We start from the raw sequence: 16,230 nt of genomic DNA, 5'->3' as shown, positions 1-16,230 counted from the left end.
AGCATTCAATTCCTTTGACGCAGGGAAGGTTAGCGAGGCTTTTTTATTTTCAGTGAAAAAGGCCTCCTCAACCTGCTCAGGTGTGGTATCATTAACATTCAACGCATCCCTGATAGCCTCTATCAACAATTGCACCCCCTTTGCAAGAGATGCGGACCCCCGCAACACATCCCCATCACCGTCTGTGTCAGAATTGGTATCCATGTCATCCTGTGTGACATGCACAAGCGCACGCTTATGGGGGTATATAGTGGAGCGTCCTGAGGTGCCAGAAACCGGCCATACTGCCATAGAGCTCTGTAATACCTGGGTTGCAGATTCATTACTTGCAACCCTGTCAGAAATCTGAGAAATCCAAGATTTGATAGAGGAAAACCACTCAGGCTCCCTTGCTGGCATCTGTGCTAAACCAGTGCTATCCTGATTACATGGAATGGGATCATCCTGGGAGGATAAATCCCCTGCAACATATTACACAGTGTCCCTGGACATAGCTAAAGGAGACCACCAAATACTCTACACACACAGGTGAGGACAGACAGAGTTCCCCCCCAGAGATTGGAGCCAACCCACACACAGCGCTTTTAGCAAAGGGAGACCCCTTGTCAGCGCTGACTGTGCACCTTAATAGGACACACAGTCGTATTACAGCCCCACCCCCTTCTACAACCCCCTGGTACCGTGTACAGATAGCTGGAGTTGCTGTGGAGGGACCTGTTCTCCTTCTCAGCTCTGTGCAGGCAGGAAAATGGTGCTGTAACGCTGCTGGGTTCGCTCTGAGAAGCTCCGCCCCCTTAACGGCGCTGTCTTCCCGCTCTTAATGAATTATACTGACCTGAGGAATTAGCGCTGGCTGAGATCCGAGGACCCCGACAGGCTTCTGGACCAGTGTAGGGGGTAAGCGCTGGCCCAGGGCGCCCCTCACAGCGTCGCACCATGTACCAGAAGCGCAGTTAATACTGCGCTCCCTCCCCGCTGCCGTCATCTTCACAACGGCCCCCCGCTTGCTAGGGGGGTCGGTGTCTCACTCGCCACTTCTTCAGCTCTGTAAGGGGTTGGCGACAAGCCGCTGGGGTGAGCGATCCCCTGTGGCGGGGAGAGCGATGTGACCCCTCTGGTGCTGAGTGTCCAGTCAGCGGAGACAGTGGCTCAGACCCCGCAGGGCGGACACTGCTCGCCTCCTTAGTCCCTCTCTGCAGGGAGGCTGTTGCCAGCAGCCTCCCTGTAAAATAAAAAACTCTAAAATTAAACTCTTCTAGAAAGCTCTGTAGCGCTCTCCTAACTGTGACCGGCTCCCCTGGGCACATTTTCTAAACTGAGTCTGGTAGGAGGGGCAGAGAGGGAGGAGCTAGCCCACACTCTTAAACTCTTAAAGTGCCAATGGATCCTGGTGGACCCGTCTATACCCCATGGTACTAATGTGGACCCCAGCATTCTCTTGGACGTAAGAGAAACTAAAGTGTGTTATTGGTTTCTTTTAGGTAAATAGTTACAATAATACACATAGCTCTGTATTGTACCTATTCCATATAGGAAACACTGTACTGTAGTTCTACTGTATAGTACTATAAATGGCTGCAGGTCACTAACGAATAGGTATTACATTGGGGTGGGGGTGGGGGTGGGGCTGGGGTGACGCGGGTACATATTACATTACTGACTTCTTTTATTGTAATCAGTTTGTACATTTTTATTAAATGTTTTCTTTGGGGAGATTTTCTGATAAGTTTATGATAGGGATATAAAGTCAAACTATAACTATACACCCTATTATACATGATATAAATATTATATATGACTTACATTATCAATAATATTAAATATTGTATATGCTGCTCCCCTGGCAATTGAAAAGGCTTCAATATTGGGTGCTGCTTGTCCGATAGTAAATGGACCAGAAATCACAGCAAAGAACACCTGAAAGATGGATAAACAACTGAACAGAAGCTTGCCATAAATGGTCATACCTTGTTGACAAATGCTATATAATGTACTGTAATACACACACCTCATTCACAGACAGATGTAACGTCCATAAGCCCCAGGTTACTTAACACATAAGGTATGCTAATATATTTCTATACCTGTGCAAGTACTATCAATTGCTGAGTTCTGATGTCATTGCTTATAACCGGTAATTCTATAGAGTGTATTACAATGAGCAGTCACTCTCTAGTCACTTATTTTTATTTATTTAAGTTTTTAGGCAGTGTCAGGGTTAGGGGTGACAGAAGACAAAAAGGTCAGGAGGGGAGGGGTACAAGGGGTAAACTTATCGATATCCAGGGTTGGACTGGCCCACAGGGGTACAGGGAAAACCTCTGGTGGGCCCCACTGCCTGGGGGATCCACCTCCTCCTCCTCTAGGGATCGTGGTGGTCATTCCGAGTTGTTCGCTCGCAAGCTGTTTTTAGCAGCTTTGCACACGCTATGCCGCCGCCTACTGGGAGTGAATCTTAGCATAGTAAAATTGCGAACGAAAGATTCGCAATATTGCGATTACACAAGTCTTAGCAGTTTCAGAGTAGCTCCAGACTTACTCGGCATCTGCGATCAGTTCAGTGCTTGTTGTTCCTGGTTTGACGTCACAAACACACCCAGCGTTCGCCCAGACACTCCTCCGTTTCTCCAGCCACTCCCGCGTTTTTCCCAGAAACGGTAGCGTTTTTTCACACACACCCATAAAACGGCCAGTTTCCGCCCAGAAACACCCACTTCCTGTCAATCACATTACGATCGCCAGAACGATGAAAAAGCCGTGAGTAAAATTCCTAACTTCATAGCAAATTTACTTGGCGCAGTCGCAGTGCGAACATTGCGCATGCGCACTAAGCGGAAAATCGCTGCGATGCGAAGAAATTTACCGAGCGAACAACTCGGAATGACCCCCCAGGTTCCAAACTGTGCAGTTGAATTATACATTATACATATTAACTTATACTGCACAGGACTATGGTGTATTCTCTGCAGCGCATTGCTGTTATTATTCTGGTACATTATCATGTATGAACTAGCAGTATGTACTGTATACTGTATATTTAACAAGGGGCCCAAACCATGCACTCTCTAATAGTTATCAAGCCTCTATGTGAGCTGGCCACACCTCCTCTGGAGACAGGCCGCCCCCCAAGACATGGGCCCTTACTACTACTACTACTACAGTCCCCCGGTGGGCCCTTCATGCCCCAGTCTGACACTGGGCCTAATTCAGATCTGATCGTAGCAGCAAGTTTGTTAGCAAATGGGCAAAACCATGGGGGTAATTCAGAGTTAATCGCAGTAGAAAATTTGTTATTAGTTGGGCAAAACCTTGTGCACTGCAGGTGTGGCAGCTATAACATTTGCAGAGAGAGTTAGAGCTGGGTGGGCAGTTAGAGTTGTTTCTGTGCAGGGTAAATACTGGCTGCTTTATTTTTACACTGCAATTTAGATTTCAGTTTGAACACACCCCACCCAAATCTAACTCTCTCTGCACGTTATATCTGCTCCCCCCCATGCAGTGCACATGGTTTTACCCATCTGCTAACAAAGTTGCTGCTACGCTCAGGTCTGAATTAGGCCCCCTGTCAATATCAGCAGTCACATAAAACATCTATGACCTGTAAAAGCCTTTGTATGGCCACATAACTCCTAGTGATTTACAGTAGTGGGCACATATGATCCTGCAAATAATATCTGTAGTAATGAGGAGTTCTGATATCATCACTTCAGTGTATTATAGAAACATCTTTGTTATGTACAGTAGGCAGCACATCATCCTATACAGTATCATAGCATAACCATCTCTTTAGTATATATAATGCCTTGTGGATCCTACAAATATAACCAGAAAGTTCTGCCCATGAATTGGGTCAGTATAAAAAGGGAAGTGCAGAAAATCCCATCTCCCTTGGAGATGCCACTTTAGCACTATTGGCGGTAGCATTCCAAAAGCATTGCAGTGATTTGGAATGTATTCTTAGAGCAATTTACTAAGGGGCACTCGCTAGGACATGGTGTCCACTAAGAGCCCCTCCTGTTGATAAGTGTTCAGATGGAGAAACTGCGCCTGATGTATTGCTGGTCCACGTTTAGCTACAAGTGGGCGTCTCACTATGCATAGAATCAGGCCCTATGGCTGTACTTCTGGGTTTAGACGTTGCAGGCAACTGTGAATGTACAATATGAAGTAGCTGTGATGGGCAACATGATCAGATACAGACCACTATTGTCTGGCCGGCCTACAACCCTACAACAAAATGGGCTAACACCATCACCAGGTGGCGTCAGCTATCACTCTCAAGCTCCGAGACCTTTTGGGTTTTTGGAGCTTGGTAAGATCCATATGACATTGTACGGTGATGGCGGTAGACTGTGATTTTTATATTCTGCAATAGACACTTGTTATATAACTACATTACTTAATTCATGCGATATGTGCAAATTCTCCATGGTTTACAGGGCTTGATAAATGCTGTAGGCCCCAGGGCAGGGAGAGTGGTGGAGTGGTGGAGAGTTGATTCATTGTTCTGTACCTAATGTACAGCAAAGGGAACACAATTCTATAATAAAATTGCACCTTTTCAATTTTTACTCCTGCAATTTATGTACAATTTAAATATACCAAAATATGTGTCCTCAGCAGCGGTGCAAATGGGTGTGGTCACGTGTCATGAGGTGGCACGGTCACATGAAACTAGGGGAGTGGCTACATGACAATAGGGACATAACCACATTATGCCACACACTGTAATGCCCCTTACACATTATGCCAGACAGCGTAACACACACCGTAATGTCTATTACATATTATGCCACACACACACAGTTATGCCACTGACACCATTTTATGCACCCACACACAAAAATGCCCCTTATAAATTATGCCCCAGTGGTGGGCTGGTGTTACAGAGTACCACAACCATATTTCTTAATGGTACTCCGTACCACCCCACTTTCAGCACTGGTTCTCAGTAAGGTAATATGGGTTGTGCGCTAGCACCTAATAAACAATGAAGTATATTGGAATAATATATATTATACAGCTTTTACTTACTGTGAGCACATTTCCGATAGAGAACTCTTTAGCTAGAATTAGTCTGGTACCATACCAGAATGCCAATGCGTAGGAGGCGTATATTATTAAGTAAGCAAATCCAATAGACACGTTAGCTAAGATGGCTTTCTTGATCCCTATCCTTTTGGCTTCTTCTAAATTCTTTTCATACCTATAACATAATTGCAAGTCTCATAATCATAATCACCATTTGAAAGGAAATCTACCATATTTATAGCAAGACTCCGCTTAATAGAGGCAGTGGTGCTGTTACTGAGTGCAAAGCAGTATTGCCAATCACCTTTGGATCTCTTTATCTTGTCCACCAAAGGCAATGACAGTCCGAACAGCGGCGAGAACCTCCCCAGCCACTGCTCCAGCTTTGGCGTAAGCTTTCATCTCCATGTTAGTAAACACTGACAATATCTGTGGATAAACGATAGACCATAAAAGAAAAGTACTGTGCATGATGTGTTTTTGACAAAGGAAAACAAAATTAGCCCAAACTATCTCACCTTCGACCAAAGAGCAGTCGACAGCACCATGAGTGGACTAATTGACAAAATAACCAACGTCAACTTCCAACCTTTAGCGAAGCCAATAATAAGGCCGGTCATGAAAGTAGATAATGACTGAATCAACAGGGCAAGTTTTGAGCCAATTCCTTCATTAATTTTTTGCACATCGCTGGAAAAAATAAATAAATAAATAAATATATATATATATATATATATATATACACACACACACACACACACACGCACAACATCAATACATTATAAACCAGTAATAAACCAATAGTATAATGATAATGTCAGTGATGAAGAAGAACACTGTAAGGTGTACTGGGCAGGACCCCCAGGTGATTATACTGTGTATTTTGCACAACCAATCTCAAAATATCAATGAGTTGGAAATGCCAAACCGTCCATCTGATGGAATATTTTTGGAGTTGGAAGATGGTCGCATTGGGCAGTCTAACTGCTTCTGCAGCCAACCGATGGACATTTACCCTACTCATTCTCTTGGGAGGAATAGGGAAATGTCGCCTCCCCAGTGAAGGCACCCAGATATCATGGCCATATACACTGTGTCCCACAGGACCTTAACTGGATTGATATTCAGTAACTGTGGAGGTCACTGGATTACACTGAGCTCATTGTCGTGTTTATAGAACCAGACAGAGATGACATGTGACATTGCTTTGTGGCAGATTTTACCTATGAGCTACACAAACACCCCCCCTCTCCAGGAAAATCCACCACCCAGCTCAGTGTCAGTGCAGCCAGGTGCACTGGCTTCACTGTGACTGGCAGTGATTTCCTACTGGCAGTGCCATTGCGGCTGCGGTAGACAGAGAGCTGACTTCCTCTAGGGAGCTACTCCCTGCCTTTGGCGCAGTCCAATCCAATCCAACTTCTTTGGGCCGCAGCCGATGCAGTCCATAGAAGCCAGGGGTTTAGACAGTCGCACCGCTGGTCCCGGCACCTTCGAGATCCATTGCACAGGTACCGGAACCTGGGCTCCCTGTCTACACTACGTGGGAAGGGGGTGGTGGCAGTCCCCCTACTTAAAGTAAATAGGAGCCGCTGCTGTTTACGACACTGTTATACTACTGCAAACAACCATTAGAGTTGGATAGATTGTGGCCATATAAAGATGCACATGGTCAGCAACAATACCAAGGAAGGTTATTTCATTTAAGTATGCTCAAATGATATTAGGGGTTCTAAATTGTGGCAAGAAATGATTCCCCTTCCTATTACACCAACAGCAACCTGAACCAGTGATACGAGGCAGAATGGTTCCATGGATATATGTTTTTTATGTCAAATTCTGGCCTGACATGTCACAGCCGAATTTAAGATTTTTTTAATCTCTCCTTAGTTTCCTGTTCCTAGGAGCCTGGTGTAGCCTGCTGCTGCTGTAGCCCATCCATTTTAAGCTTATTCAGAGACGTTATTTGCATAATGCATGGTTATTTGAGTTACCATTCCTGTCAGTCTGGACCAGTCTGGCCATTGTACATTGACCTTTCTTGTTAAAATAGGATTTTGGTTACCTACCAGTAAATCCATTTCTCATAGTCCGTAGAGGATGCTGGGGTCTATATTAGTACCATGGGGTATAGACGGGTCCACCAGGAGCCATTGGCACTTTAAGAGTTTAACAGTGTTGGCTGGCTCCTCCCTCTATGCTCCTCCTACCAGACTCAGTCTAGAAACTGTGCCCAAGGAAACAACATACTTTGAGAGAAGGAAATACACATATAGTGGCAAGATTCATACCAGCTCACAAAACAAGGCAAATCCGGCCAACATGCCGGATAAACTCAGCAACAACTGAAACAGTACTGAAACAGTAATTAATGCAGAACTTACCTAGGAACCAGACAGTACTGAAGTAAATAACCACTGCAGGAAAACGAAGCGCTGGGCGGGCGCCCAGCATCCTCTACGGACTACGAGAAAAGGATTTACCGGTAGGTAACCAAAATCCTATTTTCTCTTACGTCCTAGAGGATGCTGGGGCCCATATTAGTACCATGGGGATGTACCAAAGCTCCCAGAATACAGGAGGGAGAGCGCGCAGGCTCCTGCAAAACCGCTTGACCAAACTTGAGGTCATCAGAGGCCAAAGTTTTGAACGTGTAAAACCTAGCAAACGTGTTCTATCCAGACCAAGTAGCTGCTCGGCAAAGCTGTACAGCCGAGACACCCCGGGCAGCCGCCCAGGAAGAACCCACCTTACGAGTAGAGTGGGCCTTAACAGATTTTGGACACGGCAATCCTGCCGTAGAATATGCATGCTGGATGGTGAATCTGATCCAGTGTGAAATCGACTGCTTTGAAGAAGGACACCCAATTTTCTTGGCTTCATAGAGAACAAACAGAGAGTCAGATTTTCTATGACGAGCTGTCCTCTTCACATAAATCTTCAAAGCCCTCACAACATCCAAGGCCTTTGAAGCAATTGAGGAGTCAGTAGCCACTGGCATCACAACAGATTGGTTGATATGAAAAGTTGAAACAACCTTAGGAAGGAACTGTTGACGAGTCCTGAGTTCCGCCCTATCCTCATGGAAGACCAGATAGGGACCTTTACAGGAAAAAGCCCCCAAATCCAACACACGTCGAGCAGAAGCTAAGTCCAAAAAAGTGACAGCCTTCCACGTGAGAATCTTGATTTCAGCCTCCTGTAGAGGCTCAAACCAATCCGATTGCAGGAATTGTAAACACCACATCAAGATCCCAGGGTGTCGTTCGTGCCACAAAGGGAGGCTGTATGTGCAGGGAGGACAGCCAATTGTTTCTGGAAGAAAATGGATAAAGCTGAGATCTGGACCTTGATGGAGCCCAGTCTCAGGCCCATATCCACACCTGCTTGCAGGAAAAGGAGAAAACGACCAAGTTGAATCTCCACCGCAGGAAATTTCTTGGATTCACACCAAGACACATATTTTTTCAAAATTCGATGGCAGTGTTTAGACGTTACCCCCTTCCAAGCCTGTATCAGGGTAGTAATAACCTCGCTCGGAATACCCTTCCGAGCTAAGATCTGACGCTCAACCGCCATGCCGTCAAACGTAGCGGTGGTAAGTGTTGATAAGCGAACAGCCCCTGCAGTAGAAGATCCTCTCGAAGTGGTAGGGGCTGTGGATCTTCCAGCAGTAGATCCAGCAGATCCGTGTACCAAGCCCTCCTTGGCCAGTCTGGAGCAATGAGGATTGCCAGAACTTTTGTTCTTTTACAAGTTGAAGAACTTTCAGAATTAGAGGAAGTGGAGGGAACACATACACTGAAGTGAACACCCACGGTGTTACTAGTGCGTCCACCGCCACTGCCTGTGGGTCCCTCGACCTGGAACAGTTCCTCTGCAGCTTCTTGTTGAGATGGGAGGCCATCATGTCTATGTGAGGAACCCCCCCACCAACCGGTTACCTCATCGAACACCTCCGGGTGGAGGCCCCACTCTCCTGGATGGAGATCATGTCTGCTGAGGAAGTCTGCTTCCCAGTTGTCTACCCCCGGAATGAAGATTGCTGACATTGCTACAGCGTGCCTTTCTGCCCAGAGAAGGATTCTTGACACCTTTGACATTGCAGCCCTGCTCTTCGTTCCGCCTTGTCGGTTTATGTAGGCCACTGTGGTCACGTTGTCCGACTGAACCTGAACAGACCGATCCTGTAGAAGGTGTGCTGCTTGAAGAAGGCCGTTGTATATAGCTCTTAGTTCCAGGATGTTTATCGGAAGAAGGGACTCCTGACTTGACCACCTTCCTTGGAAGGTCTCCCCTTGAGCGACTGCTCCCCAATCTCTTAGACTTGCATTCGTGGTTAGAAGGATCCAGTCCTGAACTCCGAACCTTCAGCCCTCCAGAAGGTGTGGTAGTTGTAGCCACCAGAGGAGCGAAATCCTGCCTTTCGGTGACAGACGTATCCTCTGGTGCATGTGTAGGTGAGATCCCGACCACTGATCCAAGAGATCCAGTTGAAAGGATCGAGCATGAAACCTTCCATACTGCAAAGCCTCGTAGGAGGCAACCATCTTCCCCAGAAGGCGGAAGCACTGATGAACCGATACCCAGGCAGGCTTCAAGACATCCCGGACCATTGTCTGACTCACCAGTGCTTTCTCCACCGATAGAAACACTCTCTGCACCTCCGTGACGAGGAGAACTATCATTTCTGCAATCACCTTGGTGAAGACTCTCGGTGCTGTGGAGAGACCGAATGGCAGTGCCCGAAACTGATAGTGATCGTCTAACAGTGCAATCCTGAGATAGGCCTGATGCGGCAACCAAATGGGAATGTGGAGGTACGCATCCTTGATGTCCAGGGACACCAGGAACTCCCCCTCCGTCAGTCCTGAGATAACTGCTCTCAGAGACTCCATCTTGAATTTGAAGTCCTGGAGACAAGGGTTCAAAGATTTCAAGTTCAGAAATGGCCTTACCAAACCATCCGGCTTCGGTACCACAAAAAGGTTTGAATAGTAACCTTTGTTCAACTGATGAGGTGGAACTCGAACAATGACCTCGGACACTACCAATTTTCGATAGTGTCCTGTAGAATAGCTCTGTCTGCAGTGTCGGACTGGGGCATGAAGGGCCCACCGGGGGAATGCAGTGATAGGGGCCCATACTTAAGGGTGTGGCCAGCCTCCACATAGGCTTCAAATACACAATAGTCTAGTGCAGTGTAATGCAACATATCTACCATGTATAATACAAGTGCACAGTCTAGAGCAGGCATGTCCAAACTGCGGCCCTCCAGCTGTTGTGAAACTACATATCCCAGCATGCCCTGACACAGTTTTGCTGTCAGAGAATGCTAAAGCTGTGTCAGGGCATGCTGGGATGTGTAGTTTCTCAACAGCTGGAGGGCCGCAGTTTGGACATGCCTGGTCTAGAGGAAGGAGTTGGCCCTCAGGCAGTCGGACCTACCGGTGGTTTCCCTGGTACCCCTGTGGGCCAGTCCGACCCTGTCTGTCTGCCGGCAAAGCTGGCAAGCCTGATTTGAAGAAACGGTGAGGTGGGAGAATTTGAAACTCCAGCCTGTACCCCCTGGACGCAATATCTGTATCCAGGGGTCCAGGCCAGATGACACCCAGACGCGGCTGAAATAACGGAGTCTCGCTCACACCTGACCTACCTCCAGGCTGTGCGGTCCATCGTCATGCTGAGGACTTTGAGGTACCAGAAGCAGGCTTCTGGACCTGGTAACCTGCGGGAGCAGGCTTTTTGGATTTGGCACGAACACCTCTAAAGAAGGTGTGGGAGGGCTTGTTCTTTCTAGGCCTAGCAGGCCGAAAGGACTGTGATGTGTTGGGAGTAAAAGGCTTCTTCGTAGCCGGTGCAGCTGAGGGGAGAAAAGAAGACTTACCCGCAGTAGCCGTGGCAATCCACGCATCCAGCGCCTCCCCAAACAGAGCCTGACCTGTATAGGAGAGGCTCTCCACACTTTTCCTGGATTCCACGTCCGCAGACCATTGGCACAGCCAGAGACCCCTGCGAGCCAAGACGGACATGGAAGAGATCCCTGCAGCCATGGAAACCAGATCCTTCATGGATTCTACTAGGAACCCTGCAGAATCCTGTATGTTACTGTATGTTATGTAAAAACAAATCAAAATCACCTTTATCCATCGTAGTCAAGTCCTCCTGCTATAGCTTTAGAAATCCATGCACAGGCAATAGTAGGCTGCAGTATAGCCCTTGAAGCCGTGTATATGGATTTGAGCATAGCATCCACCTTGTGATCAGCCGGGTCCTTCAACGCGGTAGATCCCGGGACTGGTAAGACCACCTGTTTTGACAGCCTGGAGACAGAGGCGTCAACTATAGGTGGGGACTCCCATTTTTTCCTATCTTCATCAGGGAAGGGAAAAGCAACCAGAACTCTTTTAGGGATCTGGAATTTTTTCTTCAGGTTTTACCAGGCTTTTTCAAATATAGCATTTAATTCCTTAGATGCCGGGAAGGTTAGAGGGGCTTTCTTACTGTCTGTGACAAAAGCCTCCTCAACCTGCTCAGGAGGAGTGTCAGAAATAATAGGATTTTAATACCTACCGGTAAATCCTTTTCTCTTAGTCCATAGAGGATGCTGGGGATTCCAAAAGGACCATGAGGTATAGACGGGATCCGCAGGAGACATGGGAACACTATAAGACTTTGAATGGGTGTGAACTGGCTCCTCCCTCTATGCCCCTCCTCCAGACTCCAGTTAGAGAACTGTTCCCAGGGAGACAGACATTACAAGGAAAGAATTTATTGTTTAAACACGGTGAGTGTCATACCAGCTCACACCTCGAACATGCCGCAGAACGTGGCATTCAAAAGAACACCAGCCGATGGCATGAAAAATATACAGCAATATGCTGACCGAAAATGTAACACAACCTGTGTGTAAAAATTACCAATAATAGCATATCACATTCCATGGTATGAATAACTTCAGCAACAGACTTGACTGAAAAGATACACCACCTGAGTGTAACCACCAATAGCTGCAGATACAGTACGCACTGGGACGGGCGCCCAGCATCCTCTACGGACTAAGAGAAAAGGATTTACTGGTAGGTATTAAAATCCTATTTTCTCATATGTCCTAGAGGATGCTGGGGATTCCAAAAGGACCATGGGGTTTATAGCAAAGCTCCAGACCGGGCGGGAGAGTGCATACGACTCTGCAGCACCGATTGAGCAAACATGAGGTCCTCATCAGCCAGGGTATCAAACTTGTAGAACTTAGCAAAAGTGTTTGAACCCGACTAAGCAGCTGCTCAGCAAAGATAAACCGCTGAGACTCCTCGGGCATCCGCCCAAGAAGAGCCCACCTTCCTAGTAGAATGGGCCTTCATGGCTTCGGTAACGGCAATCCAGCCGTAGAATGAGCATGCCGAATCGTATCACAGATCCAGCGTGTAACAGTCTGCTTAGAAGCAGGAACCCCAATTTGGTTGGGAGCATACAGGGTAAACAGAGCCTCTGTTTCCCCAATCTGAGCCGTTCTGGCGACATAAATATTCAAAGCTCTGACTACATTGAGAGACTTCGAATCAGCCAAAGCTTCTGTAGCCACAGGCATCACAATAGTTTGGTTCATCAAATAGGGCTCTTGTGAGACAAAGCCGCTAATTCCGACACCCGCCTTGCAGACGCGAAGGCCAACAGCATGACCACTTTCCAAGGGAGAAATTTTAACTCAACCTTTCGTAAAGGTTCCAACCAGTGTGACATAAGAAACTGCAACACCACGTTAAGGTCCCATTGTGCCACTGGGGCATAAATGGAGGTTGGATGTGCAACACTCCTTTCACGAAAGTCCGAACTTCTGGAAGGGTGGCCAATTCTTTTTTTATTTTTAAAGAAAACTGATAAGGCCGAAATCTGCTCTTTAATGGAGCCTAACTATAGGCCTGCATCCACTCCTGCTTGCAAAAAATGGAGAAAACGACCCAGCTGAAATTCTTCCGTAGGAGCCTTCTTGGATTCACACCAAGACACATACTTCCTCCAAATACGGTGGTAAAGCTTCACCGTTACTCCTTTCCTAGCCTGAAGCAATGTGGGAATGACTTCACCGGAAATACCCTTTCGGGTTAGGATATGGCGTTTAACCACCATGCGTCAAACGCAGCCGCGGTAAGTCTTGATACACGCCCGGTCCTTGCTGTAACTGGTCCTCTCGTAGAGGAAGAGGCCAGGGCTCTTATATGAGTAAGTCTTGAAGATCTGGATACCAAGCCCTCCTTGGCTAGACCGGAACAATGAGGATCGCCTGCACCTTTGATCTACTTATGTTTATCACCTTCAGAAAGAGTGAAAGTGGAGGGAACACATAGACTGACTGAAACACCCATGGTGCCACGAGGGCGTTCACTGCTTTTGCTTGAGTGTCCCTTGACCTGGAGCAATATCCCTGAAGTTTCTTGACGAGGCGAGACGCCATCATGTCTAATTGAGGAATTCCCCAAAGACTTGTCCCTTCTGTGAAAACTTCTTGATGAAGACCCCACTCTCCTGGATGGAGATCATGTCTGCTGAGGAAGTCTATTTCTCCGTTGTCTACACCCGGAATGAAGACTGCTAATAGAGCGTTTACATGCCTTTGCGCCCAGCGGAAAACTTCTGCAGCTTCTGCCATTGTCGCTTTGCTCCTCGTTCCGCCCTAGCGGCTTACTTATGCCACTGCTGTTAAGTCGTCCGACAGATTTAAGACGGGCAGATCGCGAAGAAGATGTTCCGTTGTAAATAGCTCTTAATTCAAGAATGCTTATTGCAGACAAGCTACCCGGCTTGACCTTTTCCCCTGGAAAGACTGCTCCCCAGCCTCGGACACTTGTATCCATGGACACCAGGATCTAATCCTGGATCCCGAACCTTCGTCCCTCTAGGAGGTGAGAACTGTGCAGCCACCACAGGAGAGATATCCTGGTCCTGGAAAATAGGATTATTTTCCGGTGCATGTGCAGGTGAGACCCGGACCACATGTCCAACTGGTCCCGCAAAAAGCACTCTGGCATTTGACCTGCTCACCAAATGGCCTCGTAGGCCGCAACCATCTTCTTCATCAACGGAACGTATTGATGGGTTTACACTGTTGCAAATCTGATCCGACTCTGGATCCTCAGATCTCTTTTCCACAGGAAAAAACAACTCTTTAACAGTTCAGAATCTAATCTTATTCCCAACTCCGACATCTGCGTCGTTGGGATCAACAACAATTCTCTATGTTGAAGAACTGTCATAGAGAAACAACGATTTATACCACTTGTTTCTTGACCTCGCCGTAGTCAGGAGAGCGTCCCAGTACAGAATAATAATGGCTCTTACTATTGAAGGAAAACCATCATACTGCCATCACTCTGGTGAAATGGCAATGACAAACCTGAATAGCAAAATCAGGTAAGCTTAATGCGGGTGAAACCGCATTTAAACCCTCTTTCTTCTTTTACAGGTTGGAGATCCCTGCCCTGAGAGATTCCATCTTGTAGTTCAATTTCTTAAGTAGAAATCTTTTTGGGATTGTTCTGACCGAGCTGTCCGGCTCAGAAGCACGAAAAAGCTTGAATAACAGCTTTTTTTTGTGTGTGTGTGACAGACAGCAGGACAACGTCCTGATCCTGACCCAACTATTGTATGGCGTTGCATACTACCTCCCCGTCCAGAAGAAAATCGGCAAGACCTATTTGAAAAATCAGTGAGGGGAATCATCTGAAAACTCCAGTATGTCCCCCTTTGGACTCTATTCTTAACTCACTGGTCCAAGTCTATTCTAGGACTGACTGAAGAGTATTAGACGAGTTCCCACTGGTGTGAGCTACAGCAAGATAGACCCAGCGACATGCGGTGGATGTGGTAGAAACAGAGGACGATATCTGCTTCTGCAAACTTGAAAAGGCTGCAGACCTCTTACCTTTTCACCTTCCTCTACCTACAAAGAAGGGGAAAAAAACGGTATCCAACCAGTCAAAATGACTGTATCCCACAAAAAATGCGTCACCAACCGTTGTGAGGGAACATAGCTCAAGAAGGTAGACTTACCAGTGGTATCTGCCGAGATCAACTTAACAAAGCCATCCCCAAACCAGGTTACACCTTCATAGGGAAGATACCACAGTATTTCTCGGAGTCAGTGCATACCTCTTGTAGTCGCACAGCAGCATGCTGCAATGTTCTAGATAAGACCCAACTTAAGGAGTATCCCAGTTCTCCCCAGGGTAATTATATCGGATAACAAGGTAACCGACCATTTCTGAATAAAAGCACTCCCCCATGCGTATGTAATGCAAATATCATCACAGCATATAATTAAAATATTACTTAGCTTCCTGTATACGATCCTTTGTGACTGGGCCCCGTGCAGACCAGGGGTTGACTTTCACTTTATTCTATCCACGGCGGGAAAAGAATAAACACTCGTACTCCTCGTGAGGATTTAAGACCATCCCGTCACGGCTGACCTAGAGCTTTATCAACAGAGCGACCAGCACATGAAAAGGAATAACTTTACTTCAGCATTCATTAGAAATCGTAATATGAATATACATATTTAAATACACATATACACACATATTCTATATATACATCATACGTATATGTATTTTGTCAGGAACAGCAGGGTCCCTAGTGACATTAATGTGTTCTGAATGTGTATGAACATGTACTGAATGCCAATGTTGTGGATCTAACCAGGAAACATTATGGTCGACATATTGGTATTAAGGTAAGTACAAAATTCTTCCAGGAGTGATCTCTCACCCCTCCATATAAAAATTACATCGTCAATATAGCGTTTCCATGACACCAGGTTCGCCCCAAATGGGTTTGATTCCCAAATATGATCATTTTCCCATTTGCCCATAAAGATATTAGCATAGCTAGGGGCGAACCTGGTGCCCATCGCTGTCCCTATCTTTTGGAGAAAAAAATCTCCATTGAATTTAAAGTAATTATTCGACAGGATAAGTCTGACTCCATCGACAATGAATTTCTGGGTAGGGTCGTCTAAATCACTTCTGTTCAAGAAATCTGTTACCGCTAAACAGCCGGCCTCATGGTTGATAATAGTATACAGGGTCTTTACGTCCGCTGTTACTAGATGCATACCTTCTTCCCATGATATTGTGGGTAAATATGTAAGAAGATCTTTGGTGTCCTTTAAGTGTGATCGATTTTTGATCACCAAAGGTT

The 16,230-nt window shown here is 46.4% G+C and overlaps 1 protein-coding gene across 2 annotated transcripts in view; it reads right to left on the bottom strand.

The window, feature by feature from the left end:
* LOC134927267 (ATP-dependent translocase ABCB1-like) overlaps positions 1 to 16,230 on the bottom strand; it is a 503,919-nt gene that overhangs the window by 241,492 nt on the left and 246,197 nt on the right. For both annotated transcript variants that reach the window (XM_063921477.1, XM_063921479.1), the window contains exons 7-10: positions 5,550 to 5,721; positions 5,336 to 5,460; positions 5,035 to 5,206; positions 1,804 to 1,917 (exon numbers count right to left, since the gene is read on the bottom strand). In XM_063921477.1, the coding sequence (XP_063777547.1) occupies positions 1,804 to 1,917; positions 5,035 to 5,206; positions 5,336 to 5,460; positions 5,550 to 5,721 (583 nt within the window). The remainder of the gene's footprint in view (positions 1 to 1,803; positions 1,918 to 5,034; positions 5,207 to 5,335; positions 5,461 to 5,549; positions 5,722 to 16,230) is intronic.

The sequence above is a fragment of the Pseudophryne corroboree genome, chromosome 5, assembly GCF_028390025.1.
Source record: "Pseudophryne corroboree isolate aPseCor3 chromosome 5, aPseCor3.hap2, whole genome shotgun sequence".
NCBI lineage: Eukaryota > Metazoa > Chordata > Amphibia > Anura > Myobatrachidae > Pseudophryne > Pseudophryne corroboree.
This window is presented reverse-complemented; position numbering and strand designations above follow the sequence as displayed.